The 22,714-nt window shown below is 52.9% G+C and overlaps 2 protein-coding genes across 4 annotated transcripts in view; one reads left to right on the top strand and one right to left on the bottom strand.

The window, feature by feature from the left end:
* Positions 1 to 21,329, top strand: part of FOXK2 (forkhead box K2) — an 85,833-nt gene extending 64,504 nt beyond the window's left edge. The window contains exon 9 of one of the 2 annotated variants that reach the window (XM_064369593.1): positions 18,243 to 21,329. In XM_064369593.1, coding sequence (XP_064225663.1) covers positions 18,243 to 18,439 — 197 coding nt within the window. In that variant the 3' untranslated portion in view covers positions 18,440 to 21,329. The remainder of the gene's footprint in view (positions 1 to 18,242) is intronic. The other variant, XM_064369594.1, reaches the window with a different exon arrangement.
* The window catches only part of WDR45B (WD repeat domain 45B), a 42,925-nt gene continuing 39,976 nt past the window's right edge, over positions 19,766 to 22,714 (bottom strand). Inside the window, exon 13 of one of the 2 annotated variants that reach the window (XR_010339843.1) lies at positions 19,766 to 22,412. The gene's annotated coding sequence lies outside the window, so the exon portion shown is untranslated. The remainder of the gene's footprint in view (positions 22,413 to 22,714) is intronic. The other variant, XR_010339842.1, reaches the window with a different exon arrangement.

Raw genomic sequence — 22,714 nt, 5'->3', positions numbered from 1 at the left:
ACCGCCGCACGGGTGAACACCTAGTATGAGAACCACTGCACAGGTGGAGAACTACTATGAGAACCGCCGCACAGGTGAAGAACTAGTATGAGAACCGCCGCACAGGTGAACACCTAGTATGAGAACCGCCGCACGGGTGAAGAACTAGTATGAGAACCGCCGCACGGGTGAAGAACTAGTATGAGAACCGCCGCACGGGTGAAGAACTAGTATGAGAACCGCCGCACGGGTGAAGAACTAGTATGAGAACCGCCGCACGGGTGAACACCTAGTATGAGAACCGCCGCACGGGTGAAGAACTAGTATGAGAACCGCCGCACGGGTGAAGAACTAGTATGAGAACGGCCGCACGGGTGAAGAACTAGTATGAGAACCGCCGCACGGGTGAAGAACTAGTATGAGAACCGCCGCACGGGTGAAGAACTAGTATGAGAACTGCCGCACGGGTGAAGAACTAGTATGAGAACCGCCGCACGGGTGAAGAACTAGTATGAGAACCGCTGCACGGGTGAAGAACTAGTATGAGAACCGCCGCACGGGTGAACACCTAGTATGAGAACCGCCGCACGGGTGGAGAACTACTATGAGAACCGCCGCACGGGTGAAGAACTAGTATGAGAACCGCCGCACGGGTGAACACCTAGTATGAGAACCGCCGCACGGGTGAAGAACTAGTATGAGAACCGCCGCACGGGTGAAGAACTAGTATGAGAACCGCCGCACGGGTGAAGAACTAGTATGAGAACCGCCGCACGGGTGAAGAACTAGTATGAGAACCGCCGCACGGGTGAAGAACTAGTATGAGAACCGCCGCACGGGTGAAGAACTAGTATGAGAACCGCCGCACGGGTGAAGAACTAGTATGAGAACCGCCGCACGGGTGAACACCTAGTATGAGAACCGCCGCACGGGTGAACACCTAGTATGAGAACCGCCGCACGGGTGAACACCTAGTATGAGAACCGCCGCACGGGTGAACACCTAGTATGAGAACCGCCGCACGGGTGAAGAACTAGTATGAGAACCGCCGCACGGGTGAACACCTAGTATGAGAACCGCCGCACGGGTGAACACCTAGTACGAGAACCGCCGCACGGGTGAAGAACTAGTATGAGAACCGCCACACGGGTGAAGAACTAGTATGAGAACCGCCGCACGGGTGAAGAACTAGTATGAGAACCGCCGCACGGGTGAAGAACTAGTATGAGAACCGCCGCACGGGTGAACACCTAGTATGAGAACCGCCGCACGGGTGAACACCTAGTATGAGAACCGCCGCACGGGTGAAGAACTAGTATGAGAACCGCCGCACGGGTGAAGAACTAGTATGAGAACCGCCGCACGGGTGAAGAACTAGTATGAGAACCGCCGCACGGGTGAACACCTAGTATGAGAACCGCCGCACGGGTGAACACCTAGTATGAGAACCGCCGCACGGGTGAACACCTAGTATGAGAACCGCCGCACGGGTGAACACCTAGTATGAGAACCGCCGCACGGGTGAACACCTAGTATGAGAACCGCCGCACGGGTGAACACCTAGTATGAGAACCGCCGCACGGGTGAAGAACTAGTATGAGAACCGCCGCACGGGTGAACACCTAGTACGAGAACCGCCGCACGGGTGAACACCTAGTACGAGAACCGCCGCACGGGTGAAGAACTAGTACGAGAACCGCCGCACGCGTGAAGAACTAGTATGAGAACCGCTGCACGGGTGAAGAACTAGTATGAGAACCGCCGCACGGGTGAAGAACTAGTATGAGAACCACCGCACGGGTGAAGAACTAGTATGAGAACCACTGCACAGGTGGTTGTGCCAATTGGTCTTTTTTTTTTAAGCCATAATGTCTTGTCATGTTGTCCATGCTGGTCTTGAGCTCCTGGGCTCCAGCAGCCTGCCCACCTTAGCCTCTCAAAGTGCTGAGATAACAGCGTGAGCCACCACAACTGCCAGAACATCTTCTCTTGTACTTTATGGTGACTGGCATATCTTCTTTGAAGAAATGTCTTTATAAATCCTTTGTCCTTTTTTTTTTTTTTTTTTTGAGACGGAGTCTCACACTGTTGCCTGGGCTGAAGTGCCATTGTGCAATCTTGGCTCACTGCAACCTCCGCCTCTTGGGTTCAAGTGATGCTCCTGCCTCAGCCTCCTAAGTAGCTGGAATTACAGGCCCCCTCCACTACACTCGGCTAATTTTTTGTATTTTTAGTAGAAACAGGGTTTCACTATTTGAGCCAAGCTGGTCTCAAACTCCTGATTTCCTTGTGTTCCGCCCGCCTCGGCATCCCAAAGTGCTGGGATTACAGGCCTGAGCTGCTTCACGCGGCCTCCTTTGCCCATCTTTTAATTGGGTTGTGTTTGTTGTGAAGTTTGTAGTTCTTCATGTGTACGTGGAGATTTCAGGCCCTTTCCAGGCAGGTAGGTATACCTCAGAGATACTGGAGGGTTGGTTCCAGACCACTGCAGTAAAGTGAGTATTGCAGCAGAGCTGCCAGTCACATGACATGTTTGGTTTCCTGCTATTTTAAGCAGTTACGTTTATACTGTATTATTAAGTATGCAGTAGCATTATGCCTGAAAACATAGGCCAGGTATGGGACTCAGGCCTGGAATCCCAGCACTTTGGGAGGCCGAGGCAGGAGGATTGCTTGAGGCCAGGAGTTTGAGGTCAGCTGGGGGTATTATAGCGAGACCCTGTCTCTATTTGAAAATAAATTTTAGGAGGTGGGTGGAGCAAGATGGCTGAATGGAATGCTCCAGCAAGCATGCCCCCTAAGGGAACACCAAAGTGAACAACTAGCCACACACAAAAGCACCTTCCCAGCCTGTGCAGGATAGCAAAAACCTGCCTCTGTAAAACAGTACAAAAATTAGCCAGGCATGTGCCTGTAGTCCCAGCTAGCTACTCAGGAGGCTGAGGTGTGAGGACCACCTGAGCTCAGGAAGTAGAGGCTACGGTGAGTTATGGTCATGCCACCACACTCCAACCTGAGTAACAGAGTGAGACCTTATATCAGAAGGAAAGAAGCACCTTCATAAGAGCCAGAAATTAGGTGAGCGATTACAGTACCTGGTTTAATATCCCGTTGAGGAAAGAGGTCCCGATTCACCCACACTGCCTTTCCCTCATCCCCTGGCAGTGGCCTCGTGGTGTGAAGGAAGCGGGAGGCAGAGCACGGTGATCGTGGGACACTGCATTGAAACTCAGCGCTACCCTGTCACAGCAGAAAGCAACTCGGGCAGAACTCAGCTGGTGCCCCTGGAGGCAGCACTCAGACCAGCCCTAGCCCCATGTGTGGGCAGAATTGCTCTGGAGACCCAAGTAAACCTGAAAGGCAGTCTAGTCATCAAGGACTGCAGTTCCTGGGCAGTTCTGATGCTGTGCTGGGCTCAGAGCCAGTGGACTTGGGGTGCATACAACCTAGCGAGACACCAGCTAGGGTGGCTGAGGGAATGCTTGTGTCACTTCTGCCCGAACCTGAGGTGGTGTGGCTTGTAGCTCCGGGAGACACTCCTGTGCATGTGAGGAGAGGAGATGGACGAGTACAGAGGACTTTGTCCTGCAGCTCGGATACCAGCTCAGCCGCAGTAGAAAAGGGCAACAGGCCCCTACTCCAAGCCCTGGCGGGAGGATCGCTTGAGCCCAGGAATGAGAGGTTTCAGTGAGTTACAATCACATGACTGCACTATAGCCTGGGCGACAGAGCAAGACCCTGTGGCTTAAAACAAACAAAAATTAACAAACTGAATTTATCACATTAAAAATTCTTTTTTTTTTTTTCTAATTAGATGGAGTTTTGTTCTTATTACCCAGGCTGCAGTGCAATGGCACCATCTTGGCTCACTGCAACCTCTGCCTCCCGGGTTCAAGCGATTCTCCTGCCTCAGCCTCCTGAGTAGCTGGGATTATAGGCATTTGCCATCACTCCCAGCTATTTTTATATTTTTAGTAGAGATGGGGTTTCTCCATGTTGGTCAGGCTGGTCTCGAACTCCCAACCTTGGGTGATCTGCCCACCTCAGACTCCCAAAGTGCTGGGATTACAGGTGTGAGCCACCACGCCCAGCTGCAAAAAGAAAATTTATGCCCTAGTTAGATTTGTCTCAGGGATTCAAGGATGGTTCAGTATACACAAATCAATTAGTGTGATATATCAATAAAATGAAGGACACAAATCATAATGATCATTTCAACTGATGGTAAAAAAGCTTCCGATAAAATTCGATATCCCACCTGAGTGCGGTGGCTCACAAGAATGACACTCAAGACCAGATCAGAGGTCACTGATCATACATCACTGTAACAGATATAATAATAAAAAGGTTTGAAACATTGTGAGAATTACCAAGATGGGACAGAGATGTGAAATTACAATACATGCTGTTGGCAAAATGGTGCCGGTAATCCCAGCATTTAGGGAGGCTGAGGGCGGATCACGAGTTCAGGAGATCAAGACCATCCTGGCTAACACAGTGAAACCTCGTCTTTACTAAAAAAACAAAAATTAGCCAGGCGTGGTGGTGCACCTGTACTGCCAGATACTCGGTGGCTGAGGCAGAAGAATCACTTGAACCCAGGAGGTAGAGGTTCAAGTGAGCCAGGATTGCGCCACTGAACTCCAGCCTGGCGTCAGAGCAAGACTCTGTCTCAAAATAACAAAAAAACATTCTCTATCCCTTCGTCATAACCCCTACTCCCCACAAAACTAGGAGAACATACCTCAACACAACAGAGGGAACATAACGCAGTAGAAGCCACATAAAACACACCTACAGCTAGTATCATACTGAATGTGGAAAAAGCGAAAGCCTTTCTTGTAAGAGCTGGAACGAGACAAGGATACCCACTTTCACCACTTATTTAACATAGTACTGGAAGTCCCAGCCAGAGCAGTCGGATGAGAGAAAGGGCATCCGAGGGAAAGGAAGAAGCCAGATTGTCCTTGTTTGCAGATGATACGACCTTGTATTTAGAAAAACCTAAAGACTCACCAAAAAGCTATTACAATTGATAAATTCAGTAAACTTGCCCAGTACGAAATTAACATACAGAAATCAGTAGCATTTATGTATACAAACCATGAACAGTCTGAAAAAGAAATTAAGAAAGTAATCTCATTTACAATAGCTACAGAAAAATAAAATACCTAGGAGTAAACTTAACCAAAGAAATGAAAGATCTCTATAGTGAAAACTAGAAAATAAGAAATGGAAGAGGCCAAAAAATGGAGAGCTATTCCATGTTCACGGATTAGAAGACTGAATATTGTTAATGTCCATACAGTCAAAGTGGTCTACAGACTCAGTGCAATCCCTGTCAGAGTAGCAGTGACATTCTTCATGGAAATAGGTAAGATATTCCTAAAATTTACATGGAACCACAGAAGACCCAGAATGGCCAAAACCTCCTGAGCAAAAAGAACAAAACTGGAAGAATCACATTACCTGATATCAAATTGTATTGTAGAGATATAGTAACTAAAACAGCATGGTGCTACCATAGAAACAAGCGTATAGACAAATGGAATAGATAAGAGAACCCAGAAGTTAATCCTCACATGTACAGTTAACTCATTTTCGACAACGGTACCAAGACACACACTGGGGAAAAGACCAATCTTTTTAGTAAGTGGTGCTGGGAAAACTGGATATCCGTATGCTGAAGAATGAAATTAGACCCCTATCTCTTGCCATATACAAAAATCAAAATGGATTAAAGACTTAAGTCCAAAACCCCAAAGTATGAAACTACTAAAAGAAAACGTGGGGAAAACTCTCCAGGACATTGTCCTGGGCAAAGATTTCTTCAGTAATACGCACAAGCACGGGCCACCAAAGCAGAACTGGACAGGTGGGCTCACAGCAGCTTCCTCGCCTCTTAGCCTTCACAGAGTTGAAGAGTGGGGCTTGCTCCGGACTGGGCTTTCACTAAGGGAATGTCATGGGTGGTTTGATCCGTCCAGACCACCAGACTTCCTGCCCATCAGCAGTTAGGCTGTTTTGCTTTCCTGCCATTCATGCGTTCCCTGGAGGAGCACTTTTAATTTTCTTCAAGAACTTTTGCGTTCACAACTTAGTGCTAACAACCACAAGAGGCTGATCTGTTGGCCTAGCTCAGCTTTCAACATGCTCTCCTCAGGAGGCTCAATCATTCCTAGCTTTGGGTTGAAATGAGGGACATGAGACTTCCTTTCACTTGAACACTTAGAGGCCATTATAGGGCTATTAGCTGCTTAACTTCAGTAGAGTTTTCTCTAGGACTCTGTCTCTCCTGGAGGGCAGTCAGAACACACTGTGTCCCAGTTCAGCTCAGCCTTGTGTTCCACGGACTCAGTTCACGGCGTCCCAAAACAGGGACACTCAAGACCACGTCAGAGGTCACTGGTCATACGTCACTATAACAGATAATATAATAAAGAAGTCTGAAGACATGACTGTCTGTGAAGTGCAGTACATGAGGCATGCCGGTACCATTTGCAGGTATTGCCTCCTGTTCTGTAGGTTGTCTGTTCACTTCTTTGAGACCCTCTCTAATTTTTATGAACTTCTCCTTTTGTTTCTTACGTGTTTAATATAGAGTGTCTTGCTTGTGGTCCAGGCTGAAGTTCGGTGGCAGGACCTTGGTTCACTGCAGCCTCCACCTCCTGGGCTTAAGTGATCCCCTCCCACATCAGCTTCCAGAGTAGCTGGGACGACAAGCATGTGTCACCATGCGCAGCCATTTTTTTTTTTTTTTTGGTAGAGAGAGGTCTTGAACTCCGAGGCTTCAGTAATCCTCTCATCTTGCTTCTCTAAATGCTAGGATTATAGGCATCAGCCGGTTGGCCTGGCAGTTGTTTAAACGTGTGATAGATCTCCCTGTGAAACCATCTGTGAAGTTTCTGGTCACTTATTCAGTCTCTTGACTTCTTATCCAATATTGATGATAAACTTGTGCTTTAAGATTGAGAAACCTTTTCTCCCCTAGTTAGTTTAAGTATGCTATATGAATTGAAGAGACAGTCCTTTGAGATTGCATACTTTGAGATTGCTCAAACCTGTAATCCCAGCACTTAGGGAGGCTGAGATGGGAGAATTGCTTGAGCCCAGGAGTTTTAGGCCACCCTGGGCACAGCGAGAACCCATTCTCCACAAAAACAAAGGGCCAGGTGCGGTGGCTCACGCCTGTTACCCCAGCATTTTGGGAGGCCGAGGTGGGCAGATCACTTGAGCTCAGAAGTTCAAGACCAGCCTGGCAAACATGGTGAGTCCATGTACAGAAATTTAGCTGGGCTTGGTGGCACATGTCTGAAATCCCAGCTACTGGGGAGGTTGAGATCGGAGGACCGCTTCAGCCCAGGCTGCGAACGTTGTAGTGAACTGAGATCACGCCATTGCACCCCAGCATGGGTGACAGAGTGAGACCCCATCTCAAAAGAAATCAATAGAGACTGAAACTCTGCAGACTCTTTTCCTCCTGTAAATTACATTTTTGGGACTTCTAAGTATATTCGCAGTCGCAGCCTTGATTTTTATTTCTGCCAATCTTACTCATTCTGTTTTCTCAGCACTTCTACAAACTGGTTTTCTTTCTAGACACTACTTTCAACATTACCCCAAGGTCAGTTTACTGTTTTTACTGAAGAATTATGTGGATACGGCCTAGTTTTTCGTCCCAAGCCTGTTAGTGTCATCAGAGGTGCTCACAGCTCGTGTGGTGATGGTTGTCCAGCAGGCGGTCCCACCCCCCCAGGGCCTGTTGGGAGACATCGGTTCAGCTTCGGAACTCACGTCTTGCACCGTGCCATCCTCTGTTCCCTCTGGCGTGCACCTCTGTGTTTCGCTTCAGTTGTCTGTACCCCTGGGGTCTGTGTTCGGAGCACCCACTTTGACCAGGCTGCTTCTGTGGTGCCTCGTGCTGCTGTGGTGGCTGCGATGTCGGGAGGAGCCAATGGGTCCTGAAAGGGTGTGGCCGCCCAGGCTGCAGCAGTGCTTTGAAGGGTCCTGCGCTGAGGCGCCTCGCTGACCCCACTGCAGTGGAGCCTCTTCCTGGGCCACATCTGGGGCTGCTCCCCGAAAGCCGGCATGCCTGGCCACGTGTGTTCTGTTCTGCTTTGCCCCGGAGCTCTGTGGTCCCAGGCGCAGCAACCTCTGGCTGAAGATCTGCCTCCCTGGGCCCCGTCTTAGCAGGGGAAGGGAAGGAAGAAAGGTCATCCAGCCTCCTGACCCTGAGGGATAGACTGGCACTTCAGCCAGTCTGACGCGAGGTGAGTCCCCACCCCCTTTCAGCTGAGGGATAGACTGGCACTTAAGCTATCTTAAGCAACCTCTGGCTGAAGATCTGCCTCCCTGGGCCTCATCTTAGCAGGGGAAGGGAAGGAAGAAAGGTCATCCAGCCTCCTGACCCTGAGGGATAGACTGGCACTTCAGCCAGTCTGACCCAGGGTGAGTCCCCACCCCCTTTCAGCCTGGGCTACATTGGAGGACCTCATCCATTCGGGGATCCCACTGGAAGGCGTTACCCTGACCACGGGTGTCCGTGTTCCAGCCATGTATGCAGAAGTAAAAGGGTTACACGAAATGTGCAGTTCCTGGGGCTCCTGGGGGCCCTGTGGAAGCGCTGGGAGGGTCTGCGTGCTGACGTCCCCCAGCGTCTTCCAGGACTCAAGTGCAGGGTTGCTTTTGGACAAGGTGGAGGCATGTTCCATCCGTGTCTCTTTGCCGCCAGCATCTGGTGTTCAGGGAGGGACCGCACAGGCTGCCTGAGACTCCTCCAGGGGTGTCAGAGGGGTCAGCGGCACGGGCAGCGAGGCCAAGGCCAGCCTCCTGCCCTAAGGGGTTCCATCCTCACCCAAGCCCCAAGGACAGCCTGGGCCGGTTCTGCCTCTGCCTCCAGCTGCTGTGGGACCCGGGGCTCAGGACTTGGCCTCTGCTTGTGTCGTGAAGATGGTGCTGACGGATGGGAGGTGGGGCTAAGAGAATGAGGGTCAGGGTGTTCTGGCTGTGCGCTATAGCCCTGACCTGGCAGGACAGCGGGTGGCTTGGTCGGTGCCTGGTGAGTTCCATGGGTGGGTGCAGGGCATGAGCTGCCAGCGTCTTCCTGAAAGGTGACTGTGGTTGTGGCTCCAGCCCTCATTTCTGCTTCCATAGGGGTCTCCACAGAGGCCTCATTCAAACACAGGCGAATCCATCCCTGGCCTGTCAGGTTCACCAGGGCAGCCTCTGGGCCTGTCGACCCCGTCGTCCACCCTGCCCACCTGCCAGTGCTCCTGTGTTCCCCTGCTCTGTTCCAGGGGCCCCAAACCCTGTGCAGAGCTGTGTGCATCATGCTGCCTGCCCCCTGGAGGAAACTTGGTACTAGCCCTCTTACTAACAGGAAGAGAAGCCACAGAATGTGCCTGGCACCCAGGAACTGCTCCAAGCTTGTTCCAGAGTGTGGGGAGGGCTTAAGGCCTCCTCTATCTGAGTTTACGGAAAGGAATGCCTGATATTTTCTGGAAACACTCCCAAGTCTCCCTGGCAGTGAGATGTGGGAAGAATTTAGGTGCCCCAGGCTCATCCAGGTTGACTTCCTCCCATCACACGTGCTGTGGACTGGCACCCTCAGAGGTTGCTTTGGGAGACCCCTGCCCTCAGGGCTGCGAGTGCCGCCATCCACGCATTTCCAGGCTCACCACCTGTCTCTAGGCTGCAGGCAGCTGTTCTGGTTTCCTGGCACAATTACGGTTGTGTTTTCATAAATGGCTTCATTTTTTTTCTTTGAGGTGAATTTTCACTCTTGTCACCCAGGCTGGAGTGCAATGGCACCATCTCAGCTCACCGCATCCTCCGCCTCCCAGGTTCAAGCAATTCTCCTGCCTCAGCCTCCTGAGTAGCTGGGATTGTAGGCATGCGCCTGCACGCTGAGCTACGTTTTGTATTTTTGGTAGAGATGGTTTCTCCATGTTGGTCACACTGGTCTCAAACTCCCAGCCTCAGGTGATCCGCCCTCCTCAGCCTCCCAAAGTGCTGGGATTCCAGGCATAAGCCACCGCGCTGGACTGACTTCATCTTTTGTTGTTTTGAGATACTGTCTTGCTCTGTCACGCAGGCTGGAGTGCAGTGCCGAGTTACCAACTCACTGCAGCCTTCACCTGCCGGGCTCAAGCTGTCCTCCCACCTCAGCCTCCCAAGTAGGTGGCACGGCAGGTGTGCTACACCACACCTAGCTAATTTCTTGTATTTTTTGTAGAGATGGGGTCTCACTGTGTTGCCCAGGCTGGTTTCAAACTCCTGGACTCCAGTGATCCTGCAGCCTCGGCCTCCCAAAGTGCTGTGATTATAGGTGGAGCCAGCGTGCCCGGCCAGTGCTGTCTGTTGATTGGGGAGTTTGGCCAGGGCCGTGCCTACTTAGTGTGGCCTGCAGCGTCTCTTGGTTCACACATCGACCCTCCAGCCTCTTCACTGGCCTGGTCCTTCGTGAGGTTCACACATGTCCTTTTGTTTTCTTTCTGTCACCTGAAGGGTTCCCAGACCACTGTTATTGGAAGATGTTGCCACAGCTCAAGCCTCACACAGCGGAGGAACCTTGAGAGGTCCTTCACAGGCCCTCCCTGTCTGGCCAGGCCTGGCTGACCCGCCTGCTGGGGCCCTTCTGCTGCGTCACCCTGGGATGTTCTCAGGCCCTGCCTTTCAGTTCTTTCGCTAACATTTTGTCGTGATTTGATCGTTTGTCCCTCCTGCCTAACTGTCTTCTTCATTGCGTAGCAGTTACATGGTCCCCAAATGCCATTTGTGGACTCCAGCATTCCCTGGGTCATCTCCTCGAGCTGGCCAGGTTCTCTACATCTCAGCTGTGGCCCCGGGCATGAGGGCGCATGCTTCACCATGAGGGCACACTCTTTACCGTGAGGGCAAGCTGTCCCAGTTGACGTTGGCGGAGGCAGACCCTGTGACAGTCTCCCTGTACCAGGCACAGGCTCTTACTCTGAAAGGGTATGCAGCAGTTTCTTTTTGGAAGGAAGGTGGAAGGGAGGTAAAGAGAAGGAAGCAAAGCCCAGGGGAAGTTGGATGGCGCTCCAAGCCGCCCGGCGCCCAGCCCTGGTCACCGCGTGCTTTGCCGGGGACAGCTGACCGGACGGCTGTAGCCCCGCACCCGCAGGCCGCATGCCTGGGATGATGCGGGCCTTCAGAGCCTTCTGGATCCCTGCCCCACAGAGAATTTGCCACCCGTGTCCCCCACGAGGGTCCTTGCGGAGGGAGCAGTGCGTCAGCACGGAGCAGGACGCGGGGGAGCTGGGCTGAGGCGCACGCATGCCTCGGCGGGGATCTGGCTCCCATAAGTGGGGTGACGATTTGATGAAGTGGCTGTCCCTGGCTGGTCGCACAGTTGTGAGAATGTAAAAGGGTCCCTGGACGTCTTTCACAGCCAGCATCAAAGCCTTTCCATGATAAGAGCAGCTGCTGCTGCTGCAGGTCAACAGCCCCAGAGCAGCGCAATCAGGACGTGCAGAGGAGGCGGCGCGGGGCCTCGGGTGGGGCCTGTGTACTGTGGGAGCTGATGACCCATCATTACCACGGCTGCCCTCGTGTCTCAGCTGCTCCAGTGTCTACCCACGGTGTCGGGTTTTCCGATGCTTCCTATAGCTCTCGGAGGGGATCCCTGCCCGTAGCACCCATGCCGCCCACAACTGCGGTGCTGTAGTGTTATGACATAGGCGGCCTGTGGGTTAAGAGCTGGCTGAGAAATGCTCCAGACACTTGAGTTTGAAGATAGTGGAATTTACGTGGGGAGGATATGTGTGCATGGAAAGCCAAAAAATGAAGGCATCTCTAGGACCTTCTTTCCAAAAGCCACCCCTGAATCAGTGAGGACCCTCAGGTGGGGAACGTCCCCTTGTGAGCGTCTAGAGAGCGGAGTGAGCGGCAGCTGGGTCCGCTGGCTGCTTTGCCACAAATCCTGAACCTCTCTAGATAGACTTGCAGAGGAACCTAGTTCTTCCCCTAAAGGAATAGAAACAGCTGATTGTGGTGGCTCACACCTGTAATCCCAGCACTTTGGGAGACCACAGTGGGTGGGTTGCTTGTGCCCAGGAGTTCAGGACCAGCCTGGGGAACATGGTGATTACAAAATCACAAAAGATTAGTTGGGTGTGGTGATGGCACCTGTAGTCCTAGCCGCTGAGAGGCTGAGGCAGCGAGACGCCGTTGAGCCCAGGAGGTCAAGGCTGCAATGAGCCGTGATCACGCCGCTGCGCTCCAGCCTAGGAGACAGTAAAATTCGCAAATGGAGGGACAGGAAGGAACGCTGGCACCATCGTCCTTGACTGCATTTTCTGGACAGGTGAGTTCTAACCCGGGGGGGGCGTGGATGCAGCAGGCTGTGGTGCTCCGTGCGGCAGGGGTGATCTGCTTATTTCTCTAAGATTCTGTACAAATCGTAAACAGATTTCGGAGCATCAGGTTGTCCTTTCCTTTGACAGGTGATACGGAGATGTCACAAGGTAGGTGGCCTGTCTTGTCTGTTTTTCAGGTTCTACTGCTTGTGTTTTTTGGTTTTTGAGAAAAGGTCACTACACTCCAGGCTGAGTGCAGTGGTGTGATCATGGCTCACTGCAGTCTTGAACTCCTGGCCTCAAGCGATTGTCCTGCCTCAGTCTCCTGAGTAGCCAGGACTATAGGCGTGTTCAACCATGCCCAGCTAATATTTTTCTTCTTTTGTACAGATGGGGTCTCACCGCGTTGCTCATGCTGGTCTCAAACTGCTGGGCTCAAGTGATCCTCCTGCCTCCCAAAATGCGGGGGCTGCAGGTGTAGCCACTGTGCCCGGCCTTCTCTTCGTGTTTGAGCTGCCGAGATCATGCTGTACTGTGTCCGTGGTCTGTGTTGAAAGCTTTAACAGTGGGGTCGGTCCCTGTTACTAAGCCTGTGTCATTCTATCCTTGGGCCCTAAAAGTGCACCTGGCTCTTGTGACTTGGGGTCACTTCCCACGCCTCTCCCCAGGCCGCTTGGCCTCAGAAGGCCTCCACATGCCAGTTCAGACTGTAGTTCCCTGAGTTGACAAAGCAGGCCCCATCCAGACAGACCAGCAGGTGCTTCTAGAGACAACAGGAAATTTGCCTGTTCCGCCAGTAGAGTGTCTGCTTTCCCTGGAACCTTGGGTGAGAAAGGGCGGGTGGAAGGTTGTCCGGGGATGCCTATAGCTTGGATGCGCTTCTGAGTTAGCGTAGGGGAAGGCTACTCAGAACCAGTCACGCTGTGCGTCTGTGCCCCGCCCCCCATGGCCCTGTTAGAGTCGGTTGTACATCTGTGGCCCATCCTAGTGGCCCCAGGTTGCGCTGTTAGTCGGTTGAGGCCACATGCCGTGGTCCCCGCCACACCGAGGGTCATAGACCACAGCCGCTCAGTCTCCAGTAGCCCGAGTCCGTCTGCCCTTTCCTTTCTCGTTGCTAGGGCAGCTGTTCACAGATGCCTTAGTTCTGGGACACGTTCCTCGCCCAGATTCTTGGTGGCTGCTTGTTCTCTTTTCATCGCTCCTGCTTCCCTGGCTGTTTTCCATGCTTGGTGCAAGGGGAACCTCAGAGATGGCCTCAGGACGTGCCTGCCCTACCAGGTGTCCTGGTGTCCTTGTCACGCCCTGGGACCGGGCACATGTGGGGGCTGTTTCCGGGCAGGTGCACTTTCTGTGCTCGGTCTGTGTGGCAGGGCCTGAGCTTCATCAAGTCTCCACATAGAAGGTGTCAGTCCTCCAACTTGATTCTTTTTAAAAAATCGCTTCAGCCAGTCTAGGTCCTTGGCATTTCCTCGTGAACCGTCAGAATTCCTCCCCAAGCCTGCTGGCGCCTTACCTGGGACGGTGCTGAACCCAGAGCGTGCCACAGCGCGAGCGGGGCCGTCTTCCTCTCATCTCTGCCGATTCCTTCATTCCATATTTGTTTTATTCCAGTGACCACCCTCCCCACCTCACTCACCTCAGGTTCCATTTCGTGGTAGGAAATTCTTGCAGTCCTGGGCTTGCTAAGGTCACGCATAAAACTTAAAGTCTCTGGAATTGTCAGGTGTGGTCTGAGCTCCCTGTGCTCAAAGCTCTCACGGAACACACCAGGCACGCCTGTCTATGAGTTCTGCCAGCAAGGAGCAGGGGCTGGGCGAAGACCTCACTTGCTCAGGGGCAGGGTCGCTGCAGGCCCATGCGCTAGCCGTGACCCCCGGTGCCACACCTGTGTTCACGCAGTCCGCGTGGGCTCAGACGTCACTTTGCTTGTCCAGGAGGTCCTTCCTGGCACCATGTGGTCCTCACTGTAAACCAGAGTTTGCAGTGCTTGCTGGATGGACGTCTTACTGAGCTTTTTTTAGATGACCAGTAGCAGAGCTCAGTTCCTTCCCAAGAGAGCACGTGTGGGCCTCGTTCGGGGCATCTGCCCAGCAGCAGAGGGGTCAGTTTTGGTCCTGTTCCCCAGGGGCTGCCCTCCCCCACCATCGCCAGCTCCGGCACCTCCAGGGCCCTGCGGCCTATGGACTTGTCCGCGTTCTCCACCTCCCTCAGCACCTCTGCTGAGGCCTCTCCTCCCTTTTCAGGGCTGGGTCTATTAGCACAGCCCTGCTGCTGTGTTACGGGTGTCTATGTGGGCCCCCATGGTGGGTACCTAGCGACAGAGGCTCTGGGGGCAGGGCTGGATGGATGGGAGCACTTCAGTGTCACAGTCTTCTTTCTTTTTTTTTTATTGAGATGGGGTTTTGCTTTTGTCACCTAGGCTGGAATGCAGTGGCATGACCTTGGCTCACTGCAACCTCTGCCTCCTGGATTCAAGCAGTTCTCCTGCGTCGGCCTCCTGAGTAGCTGGGACTATAGGCATGCACCACCACACCCAGCTAATTTTACATTTTTAATAGAGACAGGGTTTTACCACGTTGGCCAGGCTGGTCTTGAACCCCTGACCTCAGGTGATCCACCGGCTCCCCAAGTGCTGGGATGACAGGTGTGAGCCACCGTGCCCGGCCTCCCAGTTTCTTTTCACTCCTGGCCTCTCACTGCTGTTCTGTAATTAGCATAGAATACTGGATGTGTGTTGGCGGTAGTGATGTGGCGAAGCGTGTAACTCACGGTGATTGGCGCATCCATCATCTCAGACGTTCACCGTTTCTAAGTGTTGGGAACCTTCAGTGTCCTTCTGGCTGTTTGAAACTGTGTATTGTTGACTTGTCATCTCAGTGCTACAGGGCACTAAACATACTGCTCCTGTCAAGGCATAACTTCTAGTATTATGTCTTTTTAAAAGTTATTTTTTATAGAGAACGGGGTCTTGCTAATGTTGTCCAGACTGGTCTCAACCTCCTAGCCTCAAGTGATCCACCTGCCTTGGCCTCCCTTGGTGTAGCAGGCGTGAGCCACTGTGCCCGGCCTACGTCACTGTGTATTCTCTGGGTCCACTCGAGTCCTTTGAGGGTAAGGCTCTTCTGTTAGGTGGCTCAGTCATGTTGCACAGCCATAACAGAATACCCGACAGTAATTTTTCGTGGACAGAAATGGATCAGCTCACAATTCTGGAGGCTGGCGAGGGCCTTCTTCCTGTGTGCTTACGTGCTGGGGGCTGGAGGCGTAGTCACCCTTTTATAATGAACTTACTTCTGGAATCATGAACCTGTCCTTGGTGACAGCATTAAGTTACTCGAGAGGGCAAAGCCTCCGTGTCAAGTCACCTTCTGAAGATGCCACCTCTTAATTAGGCCGCGTTGGCAGTTGAGTTTCAGCACACGTTTTGAAGGGACAAATCACCACAGCAGTGACCGTGTCTCTTCGGAGTACTGGTGCGTGTCAGACATTGGCTGTGCACTGGTGTCTGGGTGCATGTGCCCCTCTGTTTATGGGGCCACCCTGCTGCCAGGTGCCAGGAAACCGATGTCAGGGCATGTGGGGGTCTCCCTGAGAGAGTGCTGAGCCAGCACAGGTCCTCTGGGTCACATGGGTGGGCTGTGGTGTCCCGTGCCTCCCCTATGCCTGGAGCCTCCCGTGCCCTCTCATTTGGCTCCAAGCCTCTTTCTCAGACCAGCTTCCTACTTTGGGGCAGCTGTGCTTTCTGGAAGCTGAGCAGCTTCTTGTTCATCCTTTTTTTTTTTTTGAGATGGAGTTTCTTTCTTGGCGCCTAGGCTGGAGTACAGTGGCACGATCCCGGCTCACTGCAACCTCTGCCTCCCAGGTTAAAGTGATTCTCCTGCCTCAGCCTCCCGAGTAGCTGGGATGACAGGCCCCCTCCACCACACCCGGCTAATGCTTTTGTATTTTTAATAGACTCAGGGTTTCACCATGTTGGCGAGACTAGTCTCAAACTCCTAACCTCAGGTGACCCACCTCAGGCTCCCAAAGTGCTGGGACTACAGGCGTGATCTCTTGTTCGTCTTTTATATGTAAATTCGTCTTCTGCTGTTTCTGTTGCTCAGGGATGTAAAGGAAAAGGGAACCTAGTAAAGTCAGATGTCCACACTGTTGCCAGGGGTTTGGCATCTTCCGGGGAACCCACCTCTGTGGCTTCGGGGCCATGTTGTGAATTCCCAAACGGGGGTCTGACAGCCGAGACCCCCAATGCCTCTAGGTCCCTGTTCACTGCTTGAGTCTCTTGGGATCGCAGTGTTGACTGCTGTTCTTCATGGCTGCCCCAGCTACGGGGCGGGCATGTTCCCGACCCGCGCAGCTAGAGCTGACCACGCCTCTGGCTGAGCTCACGTCACTCCCTGGGGAAGGGCTCAGAGTAGAGCTTGGGTCCACAGAGGGGACTGCGGGCGGGAGGTGCGTGTGTCACACCGTTGCCTGTGGTCTGAGAGGGCTGACCCTTGATGGACGGGATGGGCAAGTGCCCCTCCCGCACCTCCGGGCACCAGGGCAGAGTACGCCGTGCGTTCCCCGTTTGTGGTCCGATTCAGGTGCTGCGCTTTAGGTGTGTCTGTTGTGAGGCTCCCGGGACAGCGGGAAGGGGTTGCTGTGCAGCTGGGTTGGGGCCCCCCGGAGTGTGTGTGTGCTCCCTCCCTGGGGTGCTCTGAGTTGGTTTGAGGTTAGAGAAGTGCAATGGACGGTGTGTGCGCAGCCTGGACGCCTGGCCCTGCTTCTCAGAGCATCACGGGGCCCACCGAGAACTGGAGGTGACAGCATCTTCCAGAAATGCGGCCGCCCACAAGGAGGACTGGCCTGTGTTGGAAGCCGGAGGTGCCAGGTCCCGTCGGCGCCTGGTGGGTGAGGGTGCCTGAGAAGCAGAGCCAAGGGGGCGGCGTGGAGAGAGATTTTATGGAATCTGCTCACTCTGTTGAGGGGCCTGTACAGCTTAGCATCTGCAGGATGGCCCAAACCCCAGGGAAGAGTCAGTGTTGGGGCTCTGAAGAGTCCAGAGGCTGTCTGGGGGCAGAGTTACTCCCCTCACAGGACCTCTGTGTTTTCTTTCAGCCCCTCCCCTGATTGGATGAGGCCCACCCAGTCGGCTGATTTCCTCAGAGCTGACTGATTTAAATGTTAGTCTTACCTAAAGATGTAACTATGCAGAAGCATCCAGAGTAACGGCTGACCAAAATCTGGGCACTGTAGGTCAGCTAAGCTGGCACATAACGTTAGCCATCGTTTGGAAGCTTTGCCTTTGGAGTTACTAACTCGGCCTGGTCAGCTGTTAGCAGCCGAGCCGTCTCTGTTCTGCCCCGCACACCTCTGTGGACTGACCCAGGGCACAGCTGAGCAGCAGCCGTGAGACACTGCGGTGCTTCTCTCCTGAGGAACAGGTGGCTCCCTGCTCCCTTCTGTGTGGAGATGGTCCAGGAGCATCTCCTGTGGGTGGGGGGCGAGGGCGGGGAGGACAGCGGCAGCCAGTCCTTGGCGAGGCCAGCAGAGCCACCTCCTGCCCCAGCTGCTACCGGGCTCGGCCCTTCTCTCCCAGCAGAGCCACCTCCTGCCCCAGCTGTTACCGGGCTCGGCCCTTCTCTCCCAGCAGAGCCACCTCCTGCCCAAGCGGTTACCGGGCTCGGCCCTTCTCCCACAGCAGAGCCACCTCCTGCCCCAGCTGTTACCGGGCTGGGCCCTTCTCCCCAAGCAGTGACATCAAAATAGCCTGTTTACAGGACATAAAGATGATGCCAGCTGTTAATAAAAATGTCTGCTAATCAGGCAGTGAACTTTCTGCAGTTAGGCTCCTGTGCCCTTGGCCACCGCGGGCCAGTCCCTGGGGGCTTGTGGGAGGCCTCAGCGCTCTCAGAGGGCGAGGGTTCATCTCAGAGCCTGGGGTTCTGATCCCTGGTGTCTTTTCAGCAGCGGCGAGTCCTTTGCACATGTTAGCGACGCATGCGTCCGCATCGGCCTCCCTGCCCACAAAGCGCCAGAACGGTGACCAGCCGGAGCAGCCGGAGCTAAAGCGGATCAAGACCGAAGATGGCGAGAGCATTGTCATTGCCCTGAGTGTGGACACGCCACCGGCAGCCGTGAGGGAAAAGGGTGCCCAGAACTAACGACCGGGAGCTTCTCTTAACAGTATCAACTTTGTGGTGCCAAAAGGAGACATCGACTCCCGCCAGCTCTCAGTGGTGCAGGGCCCTGTGGTTGGACTTCATCTCTCAGCTCTGAAAACACAAAACCCAGGTGGCCTTAAAACTCCTTAATTTAAAGACAAGTCACACTTGAACAAAAACCACACAACAAAACCTGATTTTGGAGACGGTGTCTTCCCCACTGAGCACCTGCTGGGCCGTTGCCTTTGGGCTGATCTTTTACCTATGAGTGAAACTCTCGGTCCTCCCTCGAGGACCAGGCATCGCATGTGGGGACAGCACAGTCAGTACTAGGCCCTCGGGACGTGGGGGGCCCCTCCCCACCGCCCTGACAGGACCCAGCAGGCAGCGGAGACCAGGCGGTGTTCTGTTCTGTTGCTCACATGTGGAGTTATTTTGAGGTGTACTTTCTTTACAGAATCATGGGGTCTTGGGCATTTCACATCACTCCATTTCTACTCAGACTTTTGGAATCACACAGGACCTTTCGGTGGATTTCATTTGGGGAAAAGAAGCGACGTAGTTTTTGTTTTCAGCCTATGGAATGGTTTCCTTTTGTCTGTCTTGTTAAAGTTGAGATGAAGCTACTCTGGCACCTGCACGTTTCCATGTTACAGCAGCTGCCTGATGAATTTCATCCACCTCCATTTCAGCATGTGGCTCACGTGGACAGGTGGACGGACGCTGTGGCCACGTGGAACCCTGAGAGCCCAGGGACGAGCTGGTGCCAGGAAGGAACTGCCGGGACTCACCGAGCTGCACTTAACTGTTCCCTTTTGGCGATTTTTTGTTTCTTTGTGTTGACTTTGTCCCTGGCAAAATTTTCCACTCTAAGTAAAACCAGTCTCCTAAGTATTGTGTATGTTTAAAACGACAGAACCATTACTACTTCATTTGGAAAACAAGATTCAGTCTTTTATCACAGGCCCTTTTGAAACTAAGATCCCGGGTCTCTCATGGTGTGTCTGTATTTTGGGTGTCCTCCCAGCTCCGGGCGCCCTCGAGCCGCCTGTTGCGTTGCAGATTTCACCATCCACGTCTGGGCATTTCCTGATTTTCGGCAGGAAACGTCCTGACCTTTCAGAACTGAAGCCAGTGCTGAGGCTGACTCCTCTACAGAAAATGAAAAGAGAGGAGCGGGGTGAGGGAATGAGAGTGGGAGGTCCGGCTCCCACGCTCCTTTCCCGAGTGAGCGAGTGAGCCGTGCCGGCTGCGGGCCGAGCAGCAGTGCGCTTGGAGCAAGGGCGGCAGCCTGATGCGGAGCTTTTTAATGTCATCATCGTAACGTTATTTATTTAAATGTAGTTATTTTGGTATTTAATTTTTTTTAGAGAGGAAAAAAAGCTGTATTTTCCTGGTGGGATGAAATGGCTCAGAATGGTATATTTAGGCAATTTTAAAACTATTATTTACATAAAGACCAAATACGATGAATCTGTTGGGTGAATTGTGTGTGGCCCTCAGCACACTGCCGTGACGCACGTTGAATGAAATTACTGCACACTAGCTGGATTATAACTCAGCCGTTTACGAAATAAAAACGAAAGCATCATGTGACTGAGACCGTGTGTGTGAGCGCAGCAGACACAGCGTGTGGAGGGAGTGGCCCTCGGTGCAGCCGACTGCATCTTCCAAGCACTTTACAGATACCTTGGAATGTATATTTTTGTCTTACTCAGAAGGTTTGCAGTTTGTAAAATAATTAGAATTCTGCTGTGTCCTGTGTGGGGTCAGGTCCCTCCACAGAGGGTCCAGCTCTCGGTCACAGCTGTGGGGTTCTCTGACAGGAGACGAGCTCTTGCGCAAGGTCACCCAGTGGGAGCCTGGCTTGGACACCAGGTGGATGCGTCGTATGTTCTGCTGGAGACGTTTTTATGCAGCTGTGTGTGGAGTCGGGTGGATTTTCCCTGTGTAAGCTCAGTCCGTGAACTGGTGACTTCTGTTCCTGGAACGTGGACTTTGTAGGTCTGGATCTGGATCTGTTGGGATCACAGGTAAGAAAAATGCCCAACTCTAAATGTTAAAGTTTTCTTTTTTTGCTGTAGGCAGCATTCTGCATCTTGAACGCAGACTCAAGTGTGCCTCTTGCAGATGGGAGGCGTGCACGCTCCTGTCTCCTCACTGCCACGTTCGCTTGGCTTTTTCATGGGTACGTAGGATTTAAGATCAAGGCAAGAAAGACACCCCAGGTCTTCTTGCTAGTCTGAGGCACTGTTTTTAAACCTTGAGCTCTGAATCCCCAGGAACTTGAGCACAGCAAGGGTCGCTGAGCTGCTGTCGCCACAGCCCTGGCTCCAGCCCCCAGTGCTGGGGCTGCGACACCCCCGAGAGGTCCTGTGTCCCCCTCAGCTGCGTCATGGTGAACGCCCAGCTCTCCACTGTGTTTCTCCGTGTCTTATTTTCAGGAAGTCTCTGCTTTGACCTTTGCCAAACTTCTGAGCTCCTCAGGGACTAGACTTAATTTCAGTAGCTTTGCCCTGAACCAAACGGGAACTCGGTGTGGCCCACGGTGCGTGGTGCACTGAGTGTACGCGGCACAGTCCTCGGCTTGATGTCCTCCCTGCAGTGGAGCATGCCTGTGGACGGTTCGTCTCCTCCTGTCTCCTCCCCACTCCCGTCATTGTCCTCTGCTAGAATAACAGAGTAGTCGGTAGTCATGGCCAGAAGGGGGGAGGGGGCGGTGTCAGGACTTGGGATTTCTGTGCTATGTGACGCAAGGAGATGAGTGACAATCTTCAGGTCCTAACTCCATTATTCTAGAAGGCATAGTGGTGATTTGTGTGCAAAGGTTTGAAATTTTAAAAAAGAACCAAGTTCCTGAAATTCAATAAAATATTTTTATTAATTTTAATTGAATGCAGAGTATCATTTTCCTCTTGATAGACTTTCTTTTTCTGTTTAACTTGATGCTGTCCTCTGAGCACGCTGAAGGCCGGTAGCGTCGCCCTGCCCTCAGGCCAGCACGTTAAGTGGGTGCCCACAGAAAAGGCGGGGGTCACAGGCAGTGGCAGCCGGGGTCTTGATGATTTATCTATCTATCTATCTATCTATCTATCTATCTATCTATCTATCTATCTATCTATCAATCATCTGTGATGGCAGAGTTAGTTTTAAAGTTGCTTTGCGATTGTGTCACTACTTCATCTGCACACTTTCTCTTCAAGCCGAGGACGGAGATGATGACTGCCCAGCACCTGGAGAAACGTTTTCTCCTGAGATGAAGCAGCAGCTCCTCTGGAGAGAGAGGTGCTTGTGTATTCGGGTTCCCGCACAGGAACACTGGTCTTTCTGCTCTGGGACTCTGGTGTGGACTGCTCATGTCTGGAATTGTGAAGACACTGTCACTACTCACTCCGGGGTAGCAGGGAAGAAATCGTGCTGAGAATAATGGCACAGAGGCCCCTTTGGGAGCTAAATGGAGCTTAAATTTCATGTTCACTGACAGAGTTCATGATGGAGTGCTGCGTTCCTTCCACTGCTCCCCGAACGCAGAACTGTCCATCACACGCCCTGTCAGGCTGTCTGTCTGGCAGAACAAAACAGCCGTCTGCTCACACTGTGTCTTCCAGGCCTGCATCTGCGTGCACTCGTGCTGTGTTAGTGGGTGTTGGGAAACGCGGTGTGTTGCCCCCTTTCTGAGCTGTGTCCACAGCAACGAAACATTTTTTGGAATTCAAGGTGGGTCTCAGGTGACCTCTGATGTCTGGCTGCAGAGTTGCTGTTTTTAGAAACATCCTGTAGCAGGTCCCAGTGGGCTCCACCACCCTGTGTCTCTGAGGGGTTATGACGAGCAACTGTGGACCCAACAGACTCAGTCCTACGGAAAGTCAGGCATGGATAATCTGCAGCAGCTGGCAGACTGAAGCCAGACCATAACCTGCGCTACAGGTGTCCCGGCTGGGTCTAGTCTTGGACAGTCGATCAGAACCGCACACTAGGGATGAACGTTAAAATGTCCAAAAGACGGCCCCCTTCCCTGTCATCCCGGGCAGACACGGCCCCTTCCTCCTCATCCCGGGCAGACACGGCCCCCTTCCCCCTTATCCCGGGCAGACCGGGCCCCCTTCCCTCTCATCCCCACTTCCCTCTCATCCCCACTTCCCTCTCATCCTGGGCCCCCTTCCCTCTTATCCCCACTTCCCTCTCATCCTGGGCCCCCTTCCCTGTCATCCCCACTTCCCTCTCATCCTGGACCCCCTTCCCTCTCATCCCCACTTCCCTCTCATCCCGGGCAGA

This window comes from Aotus nancymaae, unplaced genomic scaffold (assembly GCF_030222135.1).
Source record: "Aotus nancymaae isolate 86718 unplaced genomic scaffold, 86718_ANA_hifiasm-v0.15.2.pri h1tg000089l, whole genome shotgun sequence".
Classification (NCBI taxonomy): domain Eukaryota; kingdom Metazoa; phylum Chordata; class Mammalia; order Primates; family Aotidae; genus Aotus; species Aotus nancymaae.
The sequence above is the reverse complement of the archived record's forward strand: the minus strand, read 5'-3'. Positions and strand labels throughout refer to the sequence as shown.